The 26814-nt window shown below is 39.8% G+C and overlaps 1 protein-coding gene across 1 annotated transcript; it reads left to right on the top strand.

The window, feature by feature from the left end:
• Positions 1–8901, top strand: ADGRF4 (adhesion G protein-coupled receptor F4). The gene is made up of 8 exons (XM_062638451.1): positions 1–1884; positions 2708–2725; positions 2861–3021; positions 3684–3974; positions 4333–5697; positions 6430–6471; positions 6559–6618; positions 8450–8901. Exons 1-8 carry the CDS (start codon positions 1788–1790, stop codon positions 8453–8455), a joined length of 2040 nt encoding a protein of 679 aa, XP_062494435.1. The 5' UTR covers positions 1–1787; the 3' UTR covers positions 8456–8901.
• The last annotated feature ends 17913 nt before the right edge of the window (positions 8902–26814 follow it).

The following is a 26814-nucleotide window of genomic DNA, read 5'->3' as shown; positions in this document are numbered from 1 at the left end:
GAGGGAGAGAAATAGCTGTATATGCTTCCACATGGCCTTATGTCAGTAAATCCATTTTTTTTCCCTGAAGTGACAGTGACTTGCTGCTGTAATACTTGTTTTGCTCTAAGTTTCTGTTGCTGTACTGTAGTTACCTTGGCACGTTCTGGTAGTGGTGAGGCCAAGTGATTTCCACAACGAGTCAAGCAGCGTAACTGGGCGAGATCAGTGTTTTACTGGTAACATGGGCCAGTAACTCGGTGAGCCTTAAATACCTGGAGTTGTCCCAGATTTCTACCTCATGTAAAGGTAACAGCCCTAGGTGGAGTTGCATCAGTGATTAAATACAGATTGAATACATATTAATGATGAAACATGATGAGCTCAAGGTTTCCCAGCTGTGAAATGGGATTAGGGCTATGAGCACACAGTAAACATTTAATGGCTGCAGAAACCGGAAAATAATTTGATACAACCCTTTGCTTCAAACCTGTAGGTGATTCCCAGCTGCCTCCTGTTCTTAAGGAATATTGATCCGAGTCTTCAGTTCACTTTTTATCCACTTCATTTCCTTAGAAGAACTAATGTTTGCTAACTTAAACCCAGAAAATGCTTTTACTAATTCCAGTTGAATTCAAGAGGTTGGCACAAGGTTCTCCTTTAGAGCTAGCAGAGAAATTCAGTGCATTGATCTAGCTCTTCCTTTTATGGCCTTTTCATAAGTAATAAACCTGCAGATCTAAAAATACAGTAAGGAGAGCAAATGTCACAGATGAAGGGCAGCCAGCTGTGTGCCTGGCCCTTTCATGCTGTCAGATACTGAGAGCTTGGAGTTTCCTGGTTATAAAAACACATCTTTGCCCTGTCAGTGCATGGCCACCTGTATTTCAGCATCATCTATGCTGATCAGTATGTATTGAGGGGAAAAATTCAGTGGCTCTTATCAAGGCATGGTGATGTGATGAGCCTTTTCATGTGTGTATTTCCTGAAATCCATCCATTGTCCTGCTTTGACACTATGCATTTGTTTCTTGCTTTAGTGTTTTAGCTCACTATATTTTATTTTTATTTTTACTTTTTTTTTTTTTTTCAAGTACATGGCTTAATCTACTTCTGAATCCCAGAAGCTATTGCACTTACCTTGGACGTGTATAACATCTAATAGTCAGATTTGATGTGACACGTTATTTTTCCCTCATTCCCTTTACTGGATTGTCTTCCTGAAGCAAATATGCCTCAAAAAGTTGCTTCCCAGAATATTAAGCTTTTACTGAGGACCGTGGGGAAAATTGGTGGTGGGAGCAGAAGCCTGAATCCTCCTGCAGAGCAAATAGCACTTTATTTCAGCCTGGTCCTTCTTTCTCAGATTTTGATATCTGAGCCCTGAGGGCTCCAGCTTCCTACCTCATATGGCTGGTCTCATTGGGAACTGCCTGAGGAGAGTAGCAGTGTTGAACCCAGAAGAGCGAGGCTGTCCTAAATGACTTCAAAATGGCCCTGTAGGTTGAATGGCTGTAATAAGCTCTCCATCTTGCAGTAATGCAAGTAAATTATTAATGCAGTAACTTCCAGTGTTAGGTTTATTTCTTTTTTTCAATAAAAGTTTCACAAATTATTCTCAGAAAAAAAAATAATAAATGATAAATGTCTGAAAATTGCCTTGCAAGCCGAGTAAGGGCAGTCTTTGTGATAGATGGGTTTTGGTGCTTTCTCACTAGCAAGCAGACTGTGCTCAAAAGTGAAAACAGAGATATCTAAGCTTCTTTAACATATCTTTCTTCCAGGGACAAAGCAGTAAATGTGAGGTGATGGATGTGCGGGTAGCCCACTGCCTGCTCCTCTGGGCTGTGCACTTCTTCCCAGCTGCATCACGCACTGCTCTCAGGGTAAGCTTCATTAGACCTGGTTGATCAAAGCCCCATCCAATCTGGTCTTGAACGCTGCCAGGGATGGGGCAGCCACAGCTTCTCTGGGTGACCTGAGCCAGTGCCTCACCACTCCCACAGGGAAGATTTCCTTCCCTATATCTAATCTAAATTTCCCCTCTTTCAGTTTAAAGCCATTCCCCCTTGTCCTGCTACTACAGGAGAAAATATTTTGAGGTAGTCAACATGTTCAATATGCCACGGAACTTCCAGCACAACTCTTGTAATGTTAGAAATCTGCTATTCAGTCTGCTCTACCCAGCAATAACAGTGTGATTCCCAAGCACTGCATAGCCAAGCTTTGTTTCTAGACTAGCAAGGTTTGGCTGACTGTAAACAATAGACCATTTGAGCAAGCAGTGATGGAACCTGTTCTGTATTGTGCCTGGCTGTATGACACAGAGTCCCAGTAAGTGGTCCCGCCTGTATGTGTATTTGTAGAACTGTATCTGTATGTTATGGCAAAAGTCATATAGATTGCATATTCTCACCAACAAGTCACATTCTTATTAACATGAGAAATAACTGGAGAACTTAAGTCTAATGCAGGCTTTCTGATGGAGTGCAACTGAAAGCTTAACATATAGAGACAAACTGTTAGTAAAGAGTTGTCAGTTGGTCTGTATGAGCAAAGGGCCATGAGCTCTGTGTTCTGGACCTTGAAAAGACTTCTGAATCCCAAAAGGACTATTTTGCCCTTGGAAACACCTTTCTGGCTTGTGCCAATGAGTCATCTTTTACATATTTATTTTAACATTCAATCTTCATTCTACTTCTTATTTTTCAGGTTCTCAGTAAATCAGAGACTGATAATCAGCAAGGTACAGTGAATAGCTATGTGTCTTTGTTAGCTCTTTGTAAGATATTATCAGTTATCAATACATTATGCCAGTGATACCTCATAGACCATGATATGCTGTCTTACACCTTATAACGACATCTGATTTGTTTTTCAGAAGACTGTATAAATCTTATTCCCTGCGAAGATAATGGAGCTATTTGTATTCAGGCTTGTTCTCCCTCCTTCCATGGGGAGACAAGCTTTGTCTGTGAAGACAGGAAGTGGCAAATGTTCACAGATGCCTGTGCAAACCTGGATGTTCAGTCCCTTTTTCAGGTTAGGTAACTGTTATGCGTCTACTTTGACCTATGCTCATAATTTCTTGCAAAGATAGCCCCTCCCTCTATACACTGTCAGCCCTAAGCAAAGGGAAGAAGGGGGGGATCCTAAAACACAGATTACTTTGATAAGAAGCTTTAACTTCATCTTAAATTGAGAAATAGGAAATAAATTTGGGCAACTCTTGTGTGAAAACATAATTCAGAAGTGAAGTTGCCTTGTTCACTTGGTTAATGCTCCTCATGGGGATCTAAACCAAGAGAATGATACGCTAGGATGAACCTGAGACGACAGCAATGCCAACACCTGTAATAATCAGACAATTCATGGCAAATTCTCCTCAACAACAAAATAAAGAACTTTATTCAAGTCACTTCAAGACTGAGTCACTGCATTTAGTTCTTGCACCTTCCTTCATGTGTGTTGTACAAGACATTCTTCTCATGTGAGCTTTGTCTCTGGGTGGGTTTCAGGCCGCCTGGCACAGTCATTGCATGCCCCCGCACTGTACCTCTTGCCTGGCTGTTGAAATGAGCAAAATAAATGTACAAATGTTTAGGTGCTAGTAAGAGCGCACCTAATGTTTAACTACAAAATAAATGTAGCTTCATTTTCACTCTGTTCATTAATTTTCTTCAAATTTATTTTCCTCCCTCCAGAGGATTTCTGTGCATGATCTCCTTCCAAGCTCTGGAGGACATGTTAGTGTGGCTGGAGGACACCTTCCTTTTGTAGGGAAAGGAAAGCCAGTGCATGGGAAGCCTGGAGATGCAGGAAAATATTTTGGTTCTGATGACCTTGGCAATAGTAACTGCCAAGCTGATTTTTCATGCATCATCCCAGATATCCTGTCTTCACCAGCCATTCCAGGAAATATTGCTGATATAGTGGAATTGCTAAAGAAGATTTCCCTGCTGTTATCAGCGCATGTTGATAGAGGAAAAATGCAGGTATTTACTTTTATGGTCTTTCAGGAGGTGTTTCTGAGCTTGCCAGGGCATCCATGCAGTGTTTTGTCTTTACAGTCAGCATTCAATTAAGTGGTGGCTGCAAGTCACATGAATATCACCTGCTTTATACTTGCTTCTCCAATCATCTTTTGAACTATGATATGAACAGGACAATTTTGCTAGTGTTTAAGCCAATGAGATGTTTCAGTTTGACTAGGATGGACCATTGTCAAAGAAAATTATTCCCTTTATAAGAATAACTTTGATTTAAAGGAGCCTTTCTGGAGACTCTGTCAGTAGAATAGTAAGTTGTTTATTTTAATACCAAAAAAAAATTTTTTTTTCTTGTTTGTTTCAGAGCTACAGCAGGATAGCAAACCATATTCTGAACAGCTCTGTCATTTCCAACTGGGCTTTTGTAAAAGACAGAAATGCCAGTTCAATATTACTGGACTCGGTGAATTTATTTGCTGGGAAACTTCTTCTAAAGAATGGGTCAGAAAGCATACAGGAACACTTCATCTCTACAAAAGGCTACAGTGTACATAAAAATACTTCAGGAAAGAGCTTTGATTTTTCTATGGAGTTTAATACCACAGCCAATATCACTGGGCACGTGGTCATTCCAAAAGAAGAGCTTTTGAAGTTACCCAAGACTTCCAAAGCCATCAGCATTGCATTTCCAACACTTGGAGCCATTATAGAAACCAACCGATTGGACCCTGTTTCTGTGAATGGAATGGTGTTATCGGTGTCTCTGCCAGAAGAGCTCCGTCACGTTTTGCTCATCTTTGAAAAGGTGAATAAACTTGAGAATGTCAAGGCTCAGTGCGTAGGGTGGCACTCTACTGAAAGGAGATGGGATAACAGGGCATGCAAAATGAAGTCTGACAACATCAGCAGTGTTGTTTGCATCTGCAAGCATCACTATCGGACATTCAAATCCTTCTCCATTTTGATGTCCCCCACCATGCTGCGAAATGCAGTGCTGGATTACATTACACGTGTAGGGTTAGGCCTTTCTATTTTCAGCTTGGTTCTCTGCCTTATCATCGAGACTGTTGTCTGGCATCATGTAACAAAAACTGAAATAACTTACATGCGCCATTTTTGTTTGATCAACATTGCTACATCGCTTCTCGTTGCTGATGTTTTGTTCATCTTGGCTGCTATTGTGCACAGTACAGCTCTAAACTACAAGCTGTGTGTAGCAGCCACTTTTTTCCTTCACTTTTTTTATCTTGCCTTGTTTTTTTGGATGTTTACCCTCAGCCTCTTGATTCTCTATGGATTATTACTTATTTTTTTTAAGATAACAAGATCTGCATTCATAGCTACAGCATTCTTTATTGGATATGGATGTCCCTTGGTCATATCTATCCTCACTGTTGCTATTACTGAACCAAAAAATGGGTATTTAAGGAGTGGAGCCTGCTGGCTCAATTGGTATGAGACAAAAGCCCTTTTGGCCTTTGTTGTACCTGCTCTGAGTATCATTGTTGTGAATGTGGTGGTGGTGGTAGTGGTTGTGGTGAAGACTGGGCGACCCTCTGTTGGAGAAGGCTGCAAGTCACAGGATTTGAGCAGCATGATCCGAATTAGCAAAAATGTTGCCCTTCTGACACCTCTTCTGGGTCTTACCTGGGGGTTTGGATTAGCAACGATTGTCGACAGTCGCTCCCTGGCATTCCACGTTACATTTGCACTACTGAACGCCTTCCAGGTAAACTCTGTGAGACTGGGAATAGTGTTGGGATTTAGTTACTGTCTGGGTTTAAACCATAAGTGTGTGTCTAGACTGTGAGCTTGGGAAAAGGTAGCAGATCAAAATGGGGCTGGCAGCATGCATTGTGCATGTAAAATGAGATCTGAGCTTTCCTTTTGACTCGACTGTTTTACGTTGTGCGTGCACTAGGCATGCTGCATTGACAGGAAATTCAGATGGGTAATGGAACAAACTAGTTGGTGTGAAATGTGATGAGGAATTAAGACTATAAATTCGTGTTAAGCATAAAATACACTGGTTAATGTCCAGTAACTGCAAAGATGTCTCATCCTTCTCAATTAACAAGTATGCAGAAAATTCCCACTGTCATTGAAGATGGTTTTGGTTAACTCATCAGTATAAACATCCACTGTTACCTAATGTGCTGTTGTATACCCAGTCTGCCTTAGCTCTTCTTAGCTAACACTGCTACTGAGTGGGTTGAGAAAGTCCTGGTATGTAACCCATCAGTCCAGTTCCTAATGAGAATTAGCATGGGTTAGATATCCATTCCTGACATTCCCAGAGAGCCCGTGTGACCTGGGTGGATAAACTCATTTTGCACATTGTTGTTATCTAAGTCAGTGGTGAGATCAATATCTATATAAAATATAAAGTAGGATCTGGAAGCATTTAAGGAACATTATGTGGTCATGCTGGTTTTGTTAACTGGTTTTGCGATTTTTTTAGGGATTCTTCATCCTGTTGTTTGGGACACTTCTGGACAGAAAGGTACTTGGGTCACTTCAGCCCTTATTCTGGATTATTTTCTACACTCTGACAAAATGTTGCCTTTAATGTGTGTTTTAAAATCTACAGACGAGAGAAGCCTTGAGGATGAGCTGCCTTTCATCAAGGCGGAAGTGTAGTCTAGCAAAGGTAAAGACCTTTCTTGTTTGTTTTTTTCCCTTAATATCGTAATTTACCAAGTTGCCTTCTGATTTGTACACAGAAAGAAAGGAACCAGCCACTAGATCTTACCTACTTTCACATTTTTCGAAGGCAAGTGCTTGATGAAGGGAATAGAGGTATCTAGCTGAATATGAGCTTAGGATGGAAAGCACTCAGAACTGAGCCAGTGTGTTTAGTGCTAGTCAGTGTCATGGACAGAGCCTTGGGTGACACAGTTTAGTGTGAGGTGTCCCTGCCCATGGCAGGGGGGTTGGAACTAGATGATCTTAAGGTCCTTTCCAACTCTAACTATTCTGTGATTCTATGTACTCATAAGAGCTTGAGGTTTTTATAAATATCAGTGCAATGCATTGAAAGCAAATGTTTAAACATTAAAATAAACTGTGTTTCAGCAGCCCCCTAGGAAAATACAGGCAGAATTGATGCCTTGATATCACTGAATGTGTTCTACTTCTGCTGGAAAACTTTTATCTGCTGTTAGATTTCTTTTGGTACCAGTTGGTACTGGCTTTGACAGTTTCATGCCATGTTTATACAAGGGAATCCCCTTTTGCTGTAAAGAATCACCTGCAGTGATCCTGCTGTCTGCCAAAAAAAACCCTCAGTTCAGTTTGGACTTTGGAAAAATTATTTCCTTGCTTTTCTTCAGACTGTTAGTTCTGATTTTAGTACTGAAAGCTGCAGAGTGTCTTTCAGTTTCAGTGTAGACCCTGTTTGTGGGTTATAAGGGTAAAAATGGGGGGGTTAAGGAAACTGTACCTCCCTTCTGCTGTCAGAATTGCCTAGTGTGCTTTGGGTCATCTGGCTCAAGAGAAGCTGCCTGTTCGTGCAACTTCTGACTCCTCTCCTCTGCATCTTTCCCCTTGAATTTAGTTTTGAGTTTCATCCAGCACTGTTGCTGCAAGCTAAGTTTAAATGCAGCACAGAAGGTCCTCTCTTTAAAAAAAACAACCAACCAAAAAAAACCAAGTAACAAAACAACCCCCAAAATCCAGTAACAAACAGAAAAACCAGCCCCCAAACTTCTGCTAAAATAAACTGCTTTGTACCTAACAGAGGAAAAAGAGAAAGGAAGTGCTTGCAACTGCTCCATATTTAATAAACTGAGATTACAAGCCCTGCTTTTACAGATCCAGGATCCAAATAGCAGTGAAGATGTTTCACATCTTACTAGGCTTTAGGTGAGGATTGACAATTTGAAAGTTAAGGTTTTCTCAAGTCACCACCAATCTAATATTTGGGAAACATCACTAATCCCATGACTCAGCAACATTTGCTTAGAGTATGTACTGATCTCACTGGGAAAAACTTGATGTGGAAACCATGGCTGCATGTGCCTAAGAACTTGAATCAATGTTGTCACTCACCTGGGTGGAAGAGGCCACATGTAGGTGTTTACCATTGCATAACAGAGAGGAGGAAAATGTTAGTCATCCAGTTTTGCAAACTTGGATGTTAATAAGGAATTTGACTCATGACAGCTGGGAAAGTTTGTCACACCTGAAATGACTGTTAAAATACAAAATGAAAATATCTGGTTTTGGAGAGCTTCAGAATGGGACTGTGTATCTGGGGGCTTAATGGTGGTTATGTAAAACATATAGAAGGGTTATGCAGACTCTTGCTTCAGGTTTCCTAGTTTCTCCAGACACATAAAACCCTTTCTTCCGGATCAGATTTTAAGATTACCTTCTAGTGGCATTTCTTGCAAGACCTTGAGGCACCTCCTGTTTGAAATGGAGCCTCCATGTTCATGGATGATATCTCTAATATGACCTGCTGATTTCTTTTCCCCTAGTCCTAGCGGTGGACAGTTGTCTTCAGTGCGTTTGACCAGTGGGAGAAAAAAGGAGCATTTCTGACACAAAGGTCCTGGTTTGAGATGAGCCGAAGTGGCTGACCGGCTTGGAGCATGGACAGCACTGTCTTGGAGCACAACCACGGGAAACATCGTGAAAACCAGAAGAGAAAAGGCCCTGACCCTGCTGTCAGGAGCGGGAAACCATCAGTGTTGCTGCAACCCTTGGAGGAAACATGCTGATACATAAAGGATGTTTCTTACCTTCATGAAAACTGCTATGAGGAGAGTTTGTCCTCATTTGCAATTTCAGTTCTTCATTTCTATTTTTCCCATGTCAGTGTAGCAAGGAGCTGTACAGCATATGGAGCTGTTCTAAAATGATTTAATTTTTCATGTGATGTACCAATATTAAGTGTTATCTAGCTGGTTTTGGATGTCTTTGATAAAAAGTGTTTTCATAACTTCCATTTGTCCCCAGAGACTGATGGACAACATAATTCTATTTCTGCATTACAGATGTTCTCTCCATCTCAGTACTTGTCTGTCAGAGAAATTGTAAAAAGCACCTTTTTTGATAGGACAGATTTTTCATTCCCTTTCCAGTCCTGCAAGACAATGACAGAGATGAACAAGAAAGAGCACTCTGCAAATGATTAGCTTCCCTCTTTAGATGTGGGGAAGCAAGCTTTGAGTATGCTTCAGAGTTGAATCAAGAGGTTGAAGATCTGCCTTGTACTATGCAGTGTGCTAACAAACGAAATGGTTCACCCATGTGAGGCAGTATATCTAGTTCCATTAGAAAATCAGTCCATGGTCTGAGAAACCCTTCATTAATGAAAGCTGTGATAGAAATGCTATTGCCTCTTGTCAGGACAATTCAGTGCTTACAATGGAAATAAAGTTGAAGATTTGTCACTGTTTCTAGTAAGTAAGTGGTCCTTATCCTCATCTAACAAACAAAGTAGGTAAATGCCCTTTAATGTTAGCTGGTATTACTCAAGTCAGAAATCATTTACCCCTCTGTGGCTTCCCATAAGCTTGAAATATAGAAAATTTAATCAAAATAATACTGTTTAGTGACACACTGACAAGGGAGAAAAATACCTTGGCAAATGAACTGAGGGATATGGGGCATGTGGATATGTACTATGGAAGCATCCACAGTCAGATGTTCTGGGAGAAGCAGGGTCTGTGGTGGGATGATCTGCAGGGCAGATCTCTGCCCTGGGACATAAGACAGTTCTTGTCCCTAAGAATGTCTTCCTTCCTCCTGTCTTCCTCCCCCATTTCTTTCCTCATAGACTGTAGTCTTGTTGCAAGAGACTATACCTGCCTCTTTCATACAGCACATTTGTACATTGGAGAGCTTTGATTAAAGAGAGATAAATGGGGCTTATATGCTTCTGTAACAAATTTTAAAAGACCATTACCCCAAAGTGTTCTTCTTAGTGTTGAGCAGCATCTTCTGTGCTTCAGCTTCCTTCTTGAAGTGCTGAGAGCATTTTTTTCTTTCCTTTCCTTCCCCCCCCTTTAAAAAGACACATCTATCTTGGAGCTGTCTCTGTTAAACCCTTTCTAGCATCAGTAACATCTCCTCCAACTTTCTGCATGACCTTTTTCAATGTAGTATCACAGCTACCTGTCTCGTGCTGTGTGTGTGCGTGTTTGTTTCACTGCAGTATTGTAAACCTGATTTATGAATTGGCTGCTGCATTTTAAAGAATGGTTCAAAGACTGGCACAGGATGTGTGGTGTGAGGTGAAAATGTTGGTTAGTGTTTAGTGTGTGCCTTTTGCAGCTGTGAACTTTGTCCAGATACCTCTGTAATTTCTGATGGAAGGGGACCATGTTGTGTAGTTTGCAGCATGGAGAAACCAACTGCTCTGCACCTAAATTTGCTGCAGTATATTTAAAAATACCCCCATTTTCCACCACTTTCAGGACCACATTTCATTTGCTTGTTATGAACTTCTTCTTTGTTATTTTTACTGTTACCAATGAAACTTTAATAATGAAATGTTTGGATTTTTTTTTTTTTTGTTGTAGCACCTCAGCCTAACACCTTACTCTTCTCTCCTGTGTGCACGCGTGTGTGTTGAACTGCAGTACTTTACTGTGCATCTATAGACAGTCTCGGATGAGGCTTTCCATATTATACACACCCTCTCCAAAATACCAGGAAATTCAGTAGGAGTCTTGCCCAGGAATCTTTCATCTGCAGTTTGCTGAGAATGCATCCAAGCCATTTATCAACGTGTTTGAAGTATAGTGCTTATTTTCAGAAGCTGGCACACAACACAGTGCTTCACCCTGTGTTTTACGATTGTTTAGGTATTTAAGAATAACTGAGAGCTTACAGAGAATCAGTTAATGATATGGGATGTGGATGAGCTCTGAAGTATTATTTTTAATAGCCCAAAAGTAAACTGACCTGGAGCATTTAATGAATAAATGTTTTTGAGGGGTGAAAGCTGTTGTGAACTGGTATTTCTTTAAATGCTGTGGGCCGATGACCCAGTTCTTACTGCAGCTAGCAAAAAACCCTAAGAAAATCACTGGAGTTAGAATTCTGCCAGTTTCCCAAATTATCAGTGTAGCAACAGCTTAATGTCAGTGTTGAATGTGTCAGACCCCTTTATGTGCAGGAGCTTGTTCTGCTCTCCCTGCAAAAGTAGTCAGACTTGAAAATCCATAGTGCTCTTCTTCACAAGGTGTCACAATTAATGGATTGACCCATGTTTTCTCTGCAGGCTTACCGCATTGCTTATGTGGCCAAGCATACAGAGGTGTCAGCTCCTTGGCCAGGCAGGTGAAATTGAATTTTTTGTGTCAAGTTTGACACTGAAACAAGTTACGTGGCAGGACTTCAATTTACCTCAGATTCTGCAAGTTTTATGTTGCCTTTCCAGAGCCACTCAGTTTATCCCCTTGTCTCTGCCCCATAAGAGGTGCTTACAGGAGATGCTTGCCTATACCACAAGGCTCTGCACTGCCTGCTCTGGGCCTGCTTCCAACCTGCTGCCTGTGGCTCCAAGAACAAGTGGGTGCTTGACCTGTGGTCCTTCATAAAGGCATTGAGTGGCTCTGGGTCTAGCTGCTGCTTTGCCCTGTTGAGAAGTGTCTGATGCCCTGTGGTCAGTCTGTTTGGTTTTAGGTGTTAATGGTACATGTTGCTAGACATGCAGGGTTTGTAAGATAATGTTGCCCCAGAAGTTAAATCTCATTCTGGGGTAGAGGGAAAGCAGTTTATGACATGCAGCACTCTTTCACCTCTGGCCCCACAGTGAAGCTGCACCTAATATCTCTGGTGAATGTGCTTCCAAGAGAAAAGCCCCTTGGCAACTCTACCTCCTTCTCTGACTCCAGGTTCAAAGTTTTTGATTAGGCTAATAGTACCATGTGAATATATTTTTAGCATATCTGTAAATGTAATCAGGTCAAAATTTTAAAACCAGCAATATTCTCCTTCCTTGACCTTCAGGTCAGATGTGTAGCCATTGTGATGCTGAAAACTTAGTTTATGATTTCTAACATATTCTGCACTATAAATCAGATTTCTTTGTTTGCGTCAATTCTCCCAAGGAAGACATAATCAATATCAAATGCTATTTGAATTGTATATCATTTGAACCTTTCTGTTATCTTTTGATGTAATCAAATCTTTTCTAAGGTTTTGCTCTGAACACTGTAGTTGGAGGTAGTTTTCTTGAATAGCTTCTGTCTGGGTGTAATGGAGAAACCTTTCTAATGGTGTAAAATTGGAAACTTGTTTGCATATGTCGTGGTTTAAACAAGTGCCCTGTGGTCAGTCTGTTTGGTTTTAGGTGTTAATGGTACATGTTGCTAGACATGCAGGGTTTGTAAGATAATGTTGCTCCAGAAGTTAAATCTCATTCTGGGGTAGAGGGGAAAGCAGTTTATGACATGCAGCACTCTTTCACCTCTGGCCCCACAAGTGACTGCTACTGCTGAACCCAGGACAACATACAATCTATATTTCGGGTCAAATTTATTTGGACACTGTGTTCCTTCACGTCCCTCAGGTTCCCACTGTATCTGAAACCCAGCTTGTATTTAGTGATGCCTTGAGGCTTGTTCACACTTTGGGAAAAGGGGAATGCACCTCCTGATTTTATAAACAGAATTCATCTGCTTCTAATTACTGCAGCCATGTGCTAAGGTCAAAAAGTCATTCTTTTTCACAACTGGGAAAAGTCATCTTAGGTCAGTTTATTTACTTAGCTGCAACTAGTAAATGGAATTTCACTTCTATTGCTCAGGAGTGCTCTCTTGCTTGCTTAAGCATCAGTGTTTAATTATAGCTCTTCAGTCCACATGAAAGATGTACCTATACCCCTTGGGTGCTTTTGTTTCAGATGGAGACTAGTAATAAATCACTTGTTTGGGCTGTTTGAAGATTAAATGTTGAACAACAGATTGATTATAATGATCATTCCAACCCTTGGGGAGAGCAAGCTGAGTTTTGTAATTTACTACTTCTTCATGCTGCAGCATCTCTGGTCACGGAACAGGCAGACTGTTACAATTATTGGGCTTTTGGAAGATTGAACTGTATTTAGCTTGAATTTGCCCAGCTTTAAATACTCTTCCTTAAAAAGAATAAGTTAGTAGGAGAGCAAGTGTTTTGAGAAGCAGTGTGCTTTCCTTTCTCTGGTGTTGCTAAACAAGGTTTTCAGGAAACACTAATTAGTGGGATCTGGACAGTGGTGTGAAAGCAGTTCTCCTGCCTGTGAAACGGTCCCTTCTGGCCTTAACAGTCAATAACTGTCCCAGGCCTTTCTTTCTATTGTAGTATTTTGCTATCAGTAGCCAAATGTGAATTTCTAGTACTATGGGTGGTCATCCCCAGGCACAGCTCCCTGCTTTAGCTGGCTCTTTGGTGGCAATTGTAAAGAAAAGGAAGGTGGAGAAATTGCATCAGTATACTTACATTGGTGCCAATCTTTTTAATAACCCCTGCTATTTGTGAGTGATATCTTTGTCCTGTCCTTGCTTTTAGAGTGGTTTTCCTCCAGAAACTCTCCATTGACATCAGTAGTTAATCTTGGCTTCTCATGGTGTAAGAGAGCAGAATTGGACTCTCACATGTTTAAATTGCATCAGATCCATCACAGTGCTGTGTGCCTCTGAGCGATTGCTATTTCCACGGTAAAGGATTCACTTTTTCTGGGCAATGCAATCGTTGTTTCTGCTATGATGTAGCTGAAGATCTCCCACGCTGCTGAGATAGTTGGCTTGGGTGCTCTGGGACAGTCTGGTTTTCTTGCTTAGCTCCTGTACTATTACAAAATGTTATCTTAGTCTTTGCTTGCTGCAGAGCCTAGGGTATTCATCTGGCCAGCTGGAGGGATACAGCAGAAATCATCTCATTATCTCCGCAAGTGTAGGAGCTGCTGGGCATAGCAAGAATAGGCTAGTAGACTAGAAGATTTTGTCCTTTATATCAGTAAGCTGTAAAGATAATAGAGTATAACGTGTGTCAGGACCTGCCAAAAGATCTATTGAAGACAAGACTTGAAGGCTGACTTTGAAATGTGCTGATTAGTGGTAAAATTCCCACCGACTTTAAAAGGAGCTGCCACCCCATAAATTGTCATGAGAAAGTCTGCTTTTGGGAAAAGATACACTGATACATTATTTTTCAAGCTTTTATTTTTTAGACCAGAAGAAACTGCTGAGATTAACCAGAGCTGCCTTCCCTCAGATGTGATCAAACCACCATTCAGCCTTCTCTTGGGCAAGCTAGATAGATTGACCTGTCTTTTTTCCTTTCAAAAGACAAGTTGTAGTGTTGAACTTGTATTGATTTCCATTTTTGCTAGCAGACAGGAGAATTAATTTAGTACACAAATGCATCCTTCAGGTTACAAGGTGTATTAAACTAAGAGGAATTTGGGTCTTCTTCCTGTAACGAATGTGTGTGAAAACCTACAAGAAAGAAGGAGAGTAGAGACAAAGTTTTTGGTTATTGAGACTTAAGCTGCAAATAGAGGAATAAAACTCACAAAAATCAGTGGTTGACATCTGAAACCAACAACAGTAAGACAACTCAATCACAATATTCTCAAAGTAAAGAGCTAAAGATCTTTAGGTTTTTGACTAGCTCATGGGAGGCTTTATGCTTCAGCAACCAGCTCCTGAAAACCTATCTGGGACCTGCTGTGATAACCAGACTGTAGCTAGATGCGGGGTTTTGTCCGTCTGGCTGCTTTAATAGAGTGCATACTGTTGTGCAGCCTTACATTGTGTTGTGGGGCTCTTTTTGAGTTCATCAGCTCTAACTTGCACCGGATCCATTTCATGGTGAGACCCACATAACGTATGCAATGCTTCAAAGAAAAGCGAGCACAATGTGGGGCAGAGGTGGGAAGTCCATTAGCTGGCACTGGCATGGAGACCTTTGCATGGGGGAGCTTTCTCCTAAGGCATTTGGGATGTCTGGGTGTTCAGTGCATGGTGACAGGAGATAGCAGGTGCCTGAAACTGAAAGCAAAGGGTGGGTGATGCAGAAGGTGATGAGATGTACTAAGGTTGTTTTCCCAAGTAATCTGGAGCTCTGCAGTTGTTTAGCAGCAAGGGAAGGCAGCCTCTATGTAGGACACTTTTACAGGGTGTATGAGGCATAAGTATGCAAAATGGGATGATCCTGATGAATACATGACTTTCCAAATCAGCATCCATTTTTACTGGTAACAATCCTAAATTACTTGAATTACAGGGCTGTACAATTGCTGGCATACGTTCTTGATCATTTAATCTTACACTTAAGCAAAATTCTTAAAATGCTTTACAGAAATGGAATTTAGGGATAGCAAGGAGAAAGGAGATGGGCTGAGTGAGAAACACTGTTGTTGCTTCTGGCATTTCGAAGCATACTAGGTTATGGAGAGGTGAAAAAAATTGTGAAGGAAAGCTGTGTAAGTGAAATGAGCATGACTTTCAGCTGAAATGTGCCTGAACTATAATTGTTCTGATGACGGAACAATCATCTCTCTCCAGAGATTAGCTGAACTGCTGTCAGTCAGTCCTAATTTCTCCCAGTGTGTAAATTCTCTTGGGGAACCTCAAGAAGTGAATGAGACATAAGCCTGAATACTTTTCTAAAATCAGGATAGATAATTGTACCTAAGAATAGCATCCTCTGTGTAGGAGGTGTGTGGGGAGTCCGAGTGCATAATCCAGCACTGGATGGATTGGATAGGAGCACCAGCCCTGAAGCAGAAATGGTCACAGAAAGAGCTGCTGATAACTGTCAGCTCTTTAGAGAGGGGAAAAAAAGAAGTTTGCCATAAGGAAGGTCCAATACTGGTTTGCAGGTCCAGTCCTGCTGTATAATTCCCTGGTCAGGGTACAGTTGTTCAGAAAGAAAGCAAATGTTTTACTGATTCTGTGCTGGTAACATCAGGCTGAGTGTAATTGGGGCTGGGACAATCCTTGTACAAAACACATCTGGAATCTTAATGCTTTACTTAATCTAATCATTCCATATAAAAATATATGTGATTGTATTTTTCAATTATTTAAAAATACATATAGAGTTGAAAAATACAATCATATTTAAAAACATTTAGGTAGATCCACATTTGAAAGCGCCAATGCCTTGCTATGGGAATGATTTGTGTTTCTGAAAATACACTCTGAAATATGTTGCTGACAGGTGAGAGAAATATTTGCAAACATATCCCTGCTAAACAGCAGGCATTGCTCTGTGCAGTTTTAGGGAGAAGTGCTGTGATTTAGTAGCATAAAATAGTCTTCTACTGAGGGAAAAAAAGTAGGTGATTAACAGTTAATTCTCCAAAGTCTTAATTGCTAATTTTGCTGATACAAGGGGGAAAGGGTATCGCATGTGGAGTCATGTGTGTCTATGAAAGAAACTATGTTAAAAATTATATCATGTTCAACTGGTGTACTCTGGGCTTGAACTCCAGTTACCTGGATGTGATTTGACATAACTAAATCATTGATTGTTTCCAGGAAATACAAACAAGCCATGTGGCTCAGAGACAGACCCTATAACAACACAAATAAAAACAAGTAGTATGAAACAAATTATTGGTTATTTCTTCAGGGTAAACCCATGACTTCCACAATGCTTCACTGCTGTTCTCAGACCAAAGTTATTTTACTGGTGCAGTAAAGATAAACCATGCAAACAAAAATAGAGAACAAATGTAATGGGCTTTGCTGAGGTTTTGTATACAACAGCGCAATCATCTGAAGTAAATAAAAGCTGAAAGTTTGAAGGAGCAACTGTGGCACTTGTTGAACATTTTCTTTGCTCTAAAGAAAAGAAGTCTGAAACTTCAATGGTCTTGCTTTTACATCCTTTTCCATGCTTTGGCATCCATTCAGCCCAGTTTCTGGACAAGTTAGGAATGAAGAAAGCACCAGTGCAAGAAAATACCTATTTGGAAAACAGCATTTGAGGCAAATACCATCTGAAATTGAGCTTTCTTCTGATCTTTTCCTGGGCTGTTCAGTGAGCCTGGAGCCTTTCTTGCACAGTTATTATTAGTGTAATAATTTTGCATGGCTCTGGTTGTGTGGCTTCTCTGTTGAAAGGTAACTCCTAGTTTTGAGGAAGGCCTTGCCCATGAAGTATCCTGGGCAAGGTCAGTTCTTATGCACACTGGGTGTTCACCTCTAAGCCAATGTGTTAGGAAGCTTGATGAGCAACTTTGTTATCAACAGACTCACCAAGTGCCACTTTAAGGCTTTTTCCCCCCAAAAGTAACCCTAAATACACAACTGTCAATGGTGTCTCAGGTTTCATACCTCTGTAGTATATTTTGAATTAAGTTTATCATTTTATTTTCTCAAGCAACACGCTTTCAGTTTGTCAACTTCAATGTTTTTACTAAGAAGCTGTAAATATAGGAAGTGATAGATTTATTTGTGGATGAAATATATTTCTATGGCTTTATCACCAGACTTAAAGGTGTGTGTATGTATGTGCATGTATCAAAACTCATTACATAGCCTTTCTACATGCAGGAAAAAATAAAGCTGTCTACACAATACCAATAACAGCTGTCATGTAATAAATTCTTTCATTTGTTAACATATTTATAGGCCTTTGGATATGTAGAACTATTAAAAATTCTATTAAACTATTAAAACCCTATGAAGTGAAATGTCTCTGATAGGATTAAAATTTGCCAATTTGTGGCCAGCAGCAAAGATGTGACAGCTCTTAGGGCATGCATGGCTGGGGCTGCAGAATAATGTATTGTTTGTTGCCTGCAGTAGTCTAACACGACGATAAGAGAAAACATGAATTAATTTCCTTGTTCTAAGTTTTTATCATCAAAGATACAGACAGTAGCTTCTCAGAGAGGCTACAGGGAAAGGAAGAATTTTTCCCTAAAAGTTGTCTGAAGGATTTTAAAAATGGAAACCATTCAAAAGAATTAAAATATGGAAATGACATGGGGAAAATAAAAAATAATGAAGAAAACCCCAAAGATTTTGCGTATGAAGAAATCATTACTTTTGATTAAAAACTGCATGATTGAGGTTTGTTATTAAGAACAAAAAAGGCAATATTTCTGGAGGGATCAGAAGGAACTTCTACCCCCTTTGAAATGGTCTACCAAAAGAATTGAAAGGGACTTCATTATGAGAAAACATGAAAGCAATTCCTGTGTGTTCTTTGACACTGTTGAACTTGAGATGAACTTCTGAGTTTGAACCCTCATTCAGTGTTTCCTGTCTGTAGTGTGAACCCAATAATGGTTTTTCTTGCCCTTTTCTACTTGCTGCTTTTGCCACTGCAGGAACTTCCTGATACACTTTCAGATGATTTGTGTTTATATTCTTTTTCACATTTCTCAGCTTATTTACATGTGTGTGCTCGATACAGCACTAACAGCTGTCTCCAAAACCCATTTTCCTACTGGGTTGTGAGCTGAGCACCTTTGGAAATGACCGGTCTGACTCTCCATCACATTGAAAGCACCTTGCTGAAGCTGTGCACTTACTCCCATGTAAAGCCCAAGATGAGCCAAGGGTAGGGTGAGCATCCCTGTGGTAAGGGAGCAGCTCCCAATTAAATGTTTGGGCTGTTTGTGTGACCTTGATAAAAGCTATTTTAAAAGTCAAAGTCATCTTGCTCAGCACATTCACACTTTCTTTTTCCTGACCAGACAGCCACTGAAGGTGCAAATATAATGGAATCTGTCATTTTAATGTCATAGATTTTCTTCCTTTTTCATCGGTGTTAGCACAGACCCGTGGGGAATTTGCAGTGTGAGCTCTGAGCTCTCCATCCCATGAAGCACCTCCTTATCAACCAGAGTCATCTGCACAACGGAAGTCTGAAAGGGTTTCTTTTGGGGTTTTTTGTTTGTTTTTTAATTTAAAAAAATACATATTTGATGGGATATAATACACACAAACATCCAAACTTGTCCTCTTTATTGATCAGATCCTAAACCAAAATAACAGGTTTTTCATCCCTGGGACCAGGGCATAACCTTAAATATTTTATCCAGATACTAACAGTTCTGGAGAAATATTAGAGATCAACTTAGTTTCAGATCTTATCCAGGTTATTCATGTCAGCCATATAACCATGGAAGTCTGTAAGAAAAATACTGTCATCATCTTGTCTGTCTGTATGCAGGGTAACAATCCATGCTCTCTGCTAACCGTCTCCTACACTACTTGAATATACTAGGAATAACAGTAACAAGTACCATCCCCTTGTAGAGACGTAGTGGCACCTACAACAGCCCTTCTTGCCTTTACCACTGGACAGAAAGAAACCTTCTCTTTGTGAGCCAAAAGGTGCAACCTGATGACATTAAGCCACTTACCTTAAAACAGTGTATTCATTTCTCAATGTTATGCAAAAATCTTGCATTGTACGAAAAAGCACCAAAGTCCAGCTGAGCTGGGGAGTTTGCAGGGTTTACAGACATTTGGCCTTTCCTCAGCTGTATGACTGACTGTGCAGCATTATACAAGCAAAATGTAATTGCCCTGGAAAAAATACATGTCCATATTGTCCTACTGCAGGATGAGTCTGGTAATGCTCCAGGGCTTAACTAAATTTATCTCCCAGGGGCAGTTGTGTGCACTATGCATATCTGCTGGTACCACAGGTATGAACCTGATGATGGACAGGGAGAAGAAAGAAGGAGGAAGTCCTGAATCATCTGCACAAGAAGTTATATGGTCAGCGCATACATGTTATTTTTTGGTGTGGATGTTGTCTAGTACAAGCCATGAGTCTTATTTCTATATTCTGGCTGATGATTAAAATTTTAAAAAAGCAGAACAGAGAGTTTGAATAAAGCTGGACTTTATGCTGAATTTCACCAGCCTTTTGTGGGAAAAGCTGGGGTTCTCTTCAGTTTGTAACACTTTATGAAAGTCTACAATGTCCCTGTGAAAGCATTCATTTTCTGATTTACTTGCTACCAGAACTCAATTTGCATATGTTCTGCTGAACTCCTCACTGGACTGCTTTTGATGAATGCCCAGAGACAATTTGATGAATTTAGCAACACAGTTCTACCACGGATTGTAGATGTAACACAAATAACAAATGTCATCTGCAGTTCTGCTTCCTGCATTATGAGCAGTTCCAGACAGATGTTTTAGAAAGCTAGTTACTCCTCTCTTGCTCAATTTTTTTCACTGACACCTGTATTTGTTCCAGTCCCTTCTCCCATGGAATAACCAACACCAATTTGGTACCTGTGTGACTGAAGGTTTGACTCAAATTTAGTCAAAGTGTGTTCTGATCCAAAAAAGTGCCCAACGCACACTTTTGAATTAATCCACAGTCTTCCTCCCCTCCATGCTTCACACATTCTTCTTGTTTTCCTTACTATCAAGATATGACTTTGCAGACTTGCCTCTGGCAGTAAGTATGCTCTCAGGATACCGTCTTCTCTCAGTTACTTTCCTAAATTTTCTGTTTGTTTGGGATTTTATAAAATCCTCTGAAATCAGGTCTGTCTCTTGTGGCGTAAGATGTAACTGTGTATTAGGGAAAAATGTTTAAAGAAATTCTTTAGGGAAAATAATGAAAACATCTTTTTATTATAGCAAGTTGATGCATGTTTCACTTTTGCATGTGGAAAATGCCTGCATCAGCTAAACATTTTATGCTTTTGGTATTGCCATGTCTCTTGTACTGAGATACGTTAGAAATGCTTTATTTGTTTTCATTGGAAACACAAGGTGATGTGACTTCTCCTATTATTATCTGGTTTCTCTTTAGGGGAAAAATGTCAGTGTGACTTGATTAAATTAACAATCTTGAGGCAATTTCTGACTGTGAACTTTTCACAGAAGAATCACCCATACGTACTGATTGTCTTGAACTTCAGCATAAATTCTGCATGCACTAATATTGTTGGCAAATTGTTAATTAAACAAATCCTAATTATGTTTAGCAAAACTGAAAAGCCAATCACAATGATATAGACGTGTCTCTTCAGTTTTCTCTGTGATGACTTGGCAACAGTAATCTTGGAAAGTTAGAAATATTTTAGTTCTGTTTCAGGACTCCAAAAATCTCAAGGAGATTGAATGGGAAGGAAGAATCTCTAATTCCATGGATGGTATCATAGAGTTAGAAAATTATTACTTAAATAAGTTTTAAATTATTTTAGGGTGTAAGGAGAAAACATTTCTGTGCAATATCTGGGAGCCTTTAATTGAGTAGTGAAGTTGTGTGAGAACAAGAAAGAAAAACTCACCTGTATCTTTCTGCTTCAAAGAGTTTAAGAGTAGTCTCTTTAGGTTTACAATCTGACGTAAGAAATAAGCCTTACGATGTCATAATAAGTGTTTTAGAAACAAGTAATATTACACATCTCAACCTCATGTAGTTGACATGCCATAGACTTTAGCCAGAAGACCTTTCCAAGCTGAAATAGACTTTCATTCATTTTACTGGTAGTTTAGAGGACCATAGAGCAATAATGGATCAAAATAAAATTATGATACCTTTTGCATTGTGCATGTGAAGGCAGACAGACATGTTTCCAGTGATGCACTACAGGCTACAGCTTTCAGTGTTGGTATACGTAAGTGGCAGGTAGTGAGTTAAATGGACTGCACTGGTAGGGATGGTTTAATAGCTGAACTGTGTTTGTGACAGTGCAAAAGCAAATCCATTTTCTTTTCATGGCATAGAAGGATTAGGCACCTTATCAAAGCATGGATAAGAACACTTCAGTGAAATATCTATGCATATTCATTGTTGTATGAGTGTCTGCCTCCTGATAATGAGTTTGTGAAGCAAGAAATGCACTTGTGTGACAAAACCAACAAATTCCTTTATTTTGAATGGCTGAATTCCTTGCAAGATTGTCCAAAGATCTTCTCCGTAATAGTACTTTATTTACGAACTTTAATGTTCTTGGGAGAAGCCCGCTCCATGGGATATCTCTGTGTACTTCCATGTCAAGCTGAGATGGAACTTCAGCCTGGAGGTATCCATGTGTCATTCTTATCTGTGGAATTTAGGGACTACTGTGGACTGGATGCATTACATGAAATGGAAATAGATCCCACTTTGAAACAATGAGGGTATTTACTAGTGGTATCATTTTTTTTCACTCCAAACATGAATGGCAATACATTTTTTCCCAGAGAAGAGCTTGGTGACCTTGGAAATATGCAACAACTCCTACCAGCATATTTGTGTGCAGATGTGCAGGGTATATATAATTTATGTTGATGCCCTTGAAATAGCCTAAGCGAGTTCAGCAGTGGCTGGTTAGCGTCCGATTCCCTGTCATCATATGCCTCAGTCTTTTTTAAATATCTCTTTACTTCAATAGGAATTCCTCAAGATATTGCTCCCAAAGTTGTGAAAATTCCAGCTAGAGTTCCAGTAATTATCTTTTTTCCTTCTATGCCTTCCAGAGAACAGTATGTTGAAATGATGTGTTTGCAATTATGAAGTTGTTTGTTAAAGCATTTTCTGCCTTTTGGATAGACTTTATTTTCAAGATCCAGTTCATGTTATAAGTTCCAGCCCTCTAACTGGGAGCTCCCAGTAGAGACCATAATATTCACCATTTAGAGAGAGAGACTGGGAACAGCAAGGGATTTAAAATAAATAAATAGAGCTCTTCTGAACCCTTGGAATGGTTGAGGTGAAGGCTTATCCACCATTATGGGTTTGCATGCTTTTCAAATCTTTTATTCCTTTAGGAAGAAAATATTTTAGAGGGTAACACTTCAGTTTACACATTTTTACTGGAACTTTACTCTCTTGCCATGTGGGGCATTAGGATCTCATAGTGTGAAGACTGTAAAAATAGTCCACTGAGTGAAGAGGGCTCTTCTACTTACACGAGAGTTTTCTTCATCGCTGTATTAGGATGGTTTAAACTCCAGTTAAACCATCAGAAAAGAAGGGTTTAGGAAAAAAAAAAAAGCATTGGATTTTTTCTCATTGACTTTTACAAGACTTAAACCAGGCTTGGATGTGTACCATAGCTGTGAGTTCTGGTTACATCTTCACCTCTCCACCCTGTGGTCACTCAGTGCTCTGCCTCTTCTTTGGTCTATGTCCCTTAGTGAATATAATCTATTTTAAATATTTCTAATGCCTTATTTGATTTTATTTACCATGTAATTCTTAATCTATTTTATTATCTCCCAATTAATCTACTTTGGAGTCAGAACTTCAAACATCTTGTTAAAAATGTATGTATTATAGTAAAATGGTCTAAAAGCAGATTGAACATTCTTATGCTTAACATATGCTCAATATCTTAGATATAAAATTGGGCAGTAAATTCTTTGCTTCTATGCATGCTGAAGAAATTAAATCCCCACCACAAGCCATAGTTTGATTTATATAAAAGCATTTTGGATTTAATGATAGCTCACAGTCTGAGGGCGATAACAGCACTGTCTTTGAAATATGTGTGGAGAATTACTAAGAATTAGTCATTAAAAGGTAATTCTTTGTGGAGAAAAGGTATAATTAATACAATGGCTGGTATAAGAATTAGGCAACGGGGTTTTTTGTTGTTTTTAGAACATATCTTCTATAAGAGCAGATGGCCATTTGTTTCCTATTAAGCTTATGACTAAAAAAACCTTACTATCCACTTTGTGCTTCTTCAGTAAACTTAGCTTTTTCTTTTCAGACTTCAAAAGTTCTTGGGGTTGCTTCCCTTAGCAAGAAGTGGAGTAACTCCTAATATAAATGCATCGATAGCATGATGACTAGTCAAAGAATGAGATTTTTTTTTGGTGGAAACTAATTCCTTTTACTACCCATAGTGTCTTGTGTGATATTGCTTTGAGGGGGACACAAAAATGCCACTCATGATTATGTGTGAACATTATTTTAATTGCTATCTTAAAGAATTAAAAAGGAAAAAAAGGGAAAAAAGAAAATAGTCAGATCTATTTGTTTTTGTATTTAAAGAGAAAAAATGCTCATTATTACTAATGTTATATGGTTTCTATTGTGCACGTTGTATTCTTTCAAAGGTCATGTTTTTGGAATTCTGTGACAGTCCTATGATTTCACTGCTATAGTTTGTAACTAGATATGATGAGTAGTCATTTTTAAGAAGCCTCTCAATGCAAATAAAAATCACTACTTATCTTTTTCTAGTGCAAAGGCAAATCTACTGCTTTTCACTGATTTAAACCATCAGCAGTAAGCCAGGTCTGTACCCATTCTCAGTGGTCGTGCTTAATCAGGAGAACATTAAAAGAGCATGTGCTGGGTGCATTGGCGTTAGGAACATTGGAAGGATCACAGCTAGCTCTTTGGCCCTAATGCCAGCTGGTATTTCAATACTATGAAGTCCTTTGGCCTCCAGAACGGTGCGGCCACATTCAAGTTACCTTCTGCAAATGGTTCATGGCCTGTGGTTGGGATTTATTGGTATGGTGCTGGTGGACAAAAATGGGGCCAAACATTCAGCAGAAGGGAAAAATTTCCTGGTAACTTAGCCAATGAAAAGTCATGCTGAAGTCTGAAATAAGTGGAAATAGGGTGAAGCAGATATGCACCAGGTACAAGGTATGCCCTTAGGAAGTAGCAACAGGAGCTGCTCGTATGTTATATCCAGAGCTCATCTTATAATGTCAAAGGTTATTCCTTCATGGGCTCAACATAGGTCCTCATTCCACTGCAGTCAGAAAGCTGAATTGTCTCCTAAATTGTATCACAGAAGTCTTTCAAAAACACATGGAGACTGAATCCTCTAGGTATGAGGTACATATAAAAACTCACCTAGGGTGTAGCGTCTCACACTGAATAGGTGGATAAACCGACACAATCCTGAGAGTGAGTAACTGTGATCTGAGAGATGGAGTATTCCTCTTCATGAAGAAACTGAAGGTACTTCATTTATTTAGGTGGCAAAATGAAGATTGAAATTATATTGGTTCCTGTAACACACAGGGGAAATAAATGCTGTAACAGGGAGCTATCAGAGTGACATTAGAGTTTCAACACCACAACGTGGCACCACTTTTGTAGAACTGGTCAGAAAGACCTAGCACCCCGGGGACAGTCACCATGACAGAGATGTCAGCGAAGTGGGATCACCTCAGTGACCAACTATTGCTGTTGCATGTCACACATTTTACAAAGGTGTAAAGCGGTAAGAGCAAAAGTGGGTTTATTTTTGAGGAAGGTGTTTCCAGCCTGCTGTTGTGCCACACCATGTACACAGAGAAACCTCTAACATCCATCCTTAGTCATAAACACGCGGTGCCTTGGATTTACATTTAGTGATCTCCAAGAAAGTCACAAAAGTTGTGAACATACAAGGAAACAGAAGTAGATATTACAGCCCCACTAAACGAAGCTTTGTGCTCGTCTTCCACATGCATGTTACATAGGTGCAGAGAGAGCAGCCTTTAAGTCTCAGAAACTGAAGAATGTAAAAAATTAGTTACGTCAAACTCTAATTTTGTTGCCTCTTACACTCAACAGTTTGCAAGTGTTATTGGTTTGTCCCTATTGGTTTCTCCTTTCCTGTGGTTTTCAGTTTAGTAATTTTTAAGTCCAGTTCTCTGTATAACTGCCTGATCCTCAGGGTATCTCCTTGGTTTCTCCTCCCACCTGGGAAGGTTTCTGTGTTTTTCTGTTTATAGTTTGTTTCAAGTGATGAAAAATGGCTAAGTACTGGTGTATTGGTACGAAAATCAACAGTGGTTAAGGTTTTGGATTTCTGCTTCTAATATAAAGTATGACTTCTCCATCTGTATTTGAAGTCTGCAAAGATGCCATGAAAGATTTAATGTTGAACCTGCATCTCTCATAAGCACATTCAAGCAGACAAACCAGAACATTCCATTTGTACTATATTCCACAAAAAAAATATAATGATTTTGTTCAAGCAAACTCTTCTGCCGGGATTATCTTTCTTTTTTTTTTATATACACCTTTCATTTTTTAATTAATCCACCAGAAATGAAGCAATGGCAATAGCTCAACAGGCTCATATTTCACATCTCCAAGCTAATTCTGTTGTTTCATCGCCTTCTGGGTTACTTGAGAATCATAATTTTTCTTTGCTGCCACCTCTTGTTGCATTGAAGGTAACGCTGTTTAGGGGTGGTTTTCTCGTAGTATGAAAGTTGATTTGATGGTAGAGTCTGCTTACCACTCTGCTGTGTGCGGAGGCTTTCCTGCTACCATGCGTGCTCTTACACAGCTGGTACAATCCACATCATCAAGGTATGATGGATATAATCCAGAACAGGAGTACCGTTCCCCAAAACACTTCATGGCTACTTGTTTTTCTTTCTCTGGAAGTAAATAGAACACAGTAAATAGCCTTCAGCCTGACACCTGTGGGACTGGGGAGATGAGGAGACTGTGCTCCAGGGATTAAAAAGTGTAACATGCACAGGGAAGCAGCTGTCCTTGGGAAGGGAGTGGGAAGAGAGGAAAAAAAAAAGGCAAGGGATAAGCAAGGCTCACTAGCAGGCTGAGGGAGGGAACTGCACAGGGACATGAAAAGCAAGGATGTCACCACCCTGAAGCACTGAAGGGGATGTTGGACATCATTGAACTATAGAAGATGCAATTTAAATGAATGAAATGTGTTGTGTGGAACCTCATCAGAATCGCTTGCTAAAACCACTGACCTAAATTAGATTAGTTTAGAAAACCACACAAATAACAGGGAAGTTTGTGTCTGAAATAATGGCAGGTACATACCCAAGTGCATATCTCCAGCTAAAGATGCACAGGAAAGTGATTTGCTGTCACAGGTGGGAGCTGCTCCGAACTGGAAATCTGGAGGTTCCCCTTGCTGGGGAGACACTGAGTGCATTGGAGAGAAGGCAGGGACAGGATTTTTTGTGATGGAAGCTGGTATAAAGCTTGG

The sequence above is a fragment of the Pezoporus occidentalis genome, unplaced genomic scaffold (assembly GCF_034315485.1).
Source record: "Pezoporus occidentalis ecotype Australia unplaced genomic scaffold, CSIRO_AGI_Poc_V1 ctg57, whole genome shotgun sequence".
In the NCBI taxonomy this organism is placed as follows: domain Eukaryota; kingdom Metazoa; phylum Chordata; class Aves; order Psittaciformes; family Psittacidae; genus Pezoporus; species Pezoporus occidentalis.
The sequence above is the reverse complement of the archived record's forward strand: the minus strand, read 5'-3'. Positions and strand labels throughout refer to the sequence as shown.

Coding starts and splice junctions, on each gene's coding strand:
- ADGRF4 (XM_062638451.1), top strand. CDS start 1,788: ATGGATGTGCGGGTAGCCCACTGCCTGCTCCTCTGGGCTGTGCACTTC. Junction 5,698..6,429: donor CACTACTGAACGCCTTCCAG/GTAAACTCTGTG, acceptor CGATTTTTTTAG/GGATTCTTCATCCTGTTGTT. Junction 6,472..6,558: donor GGACACTTCTGGACAGAAAG/GTACTTGGGTCA, acceptor TAAAATCTACAG/ACGAGAGAAGCCTTGAGGAT.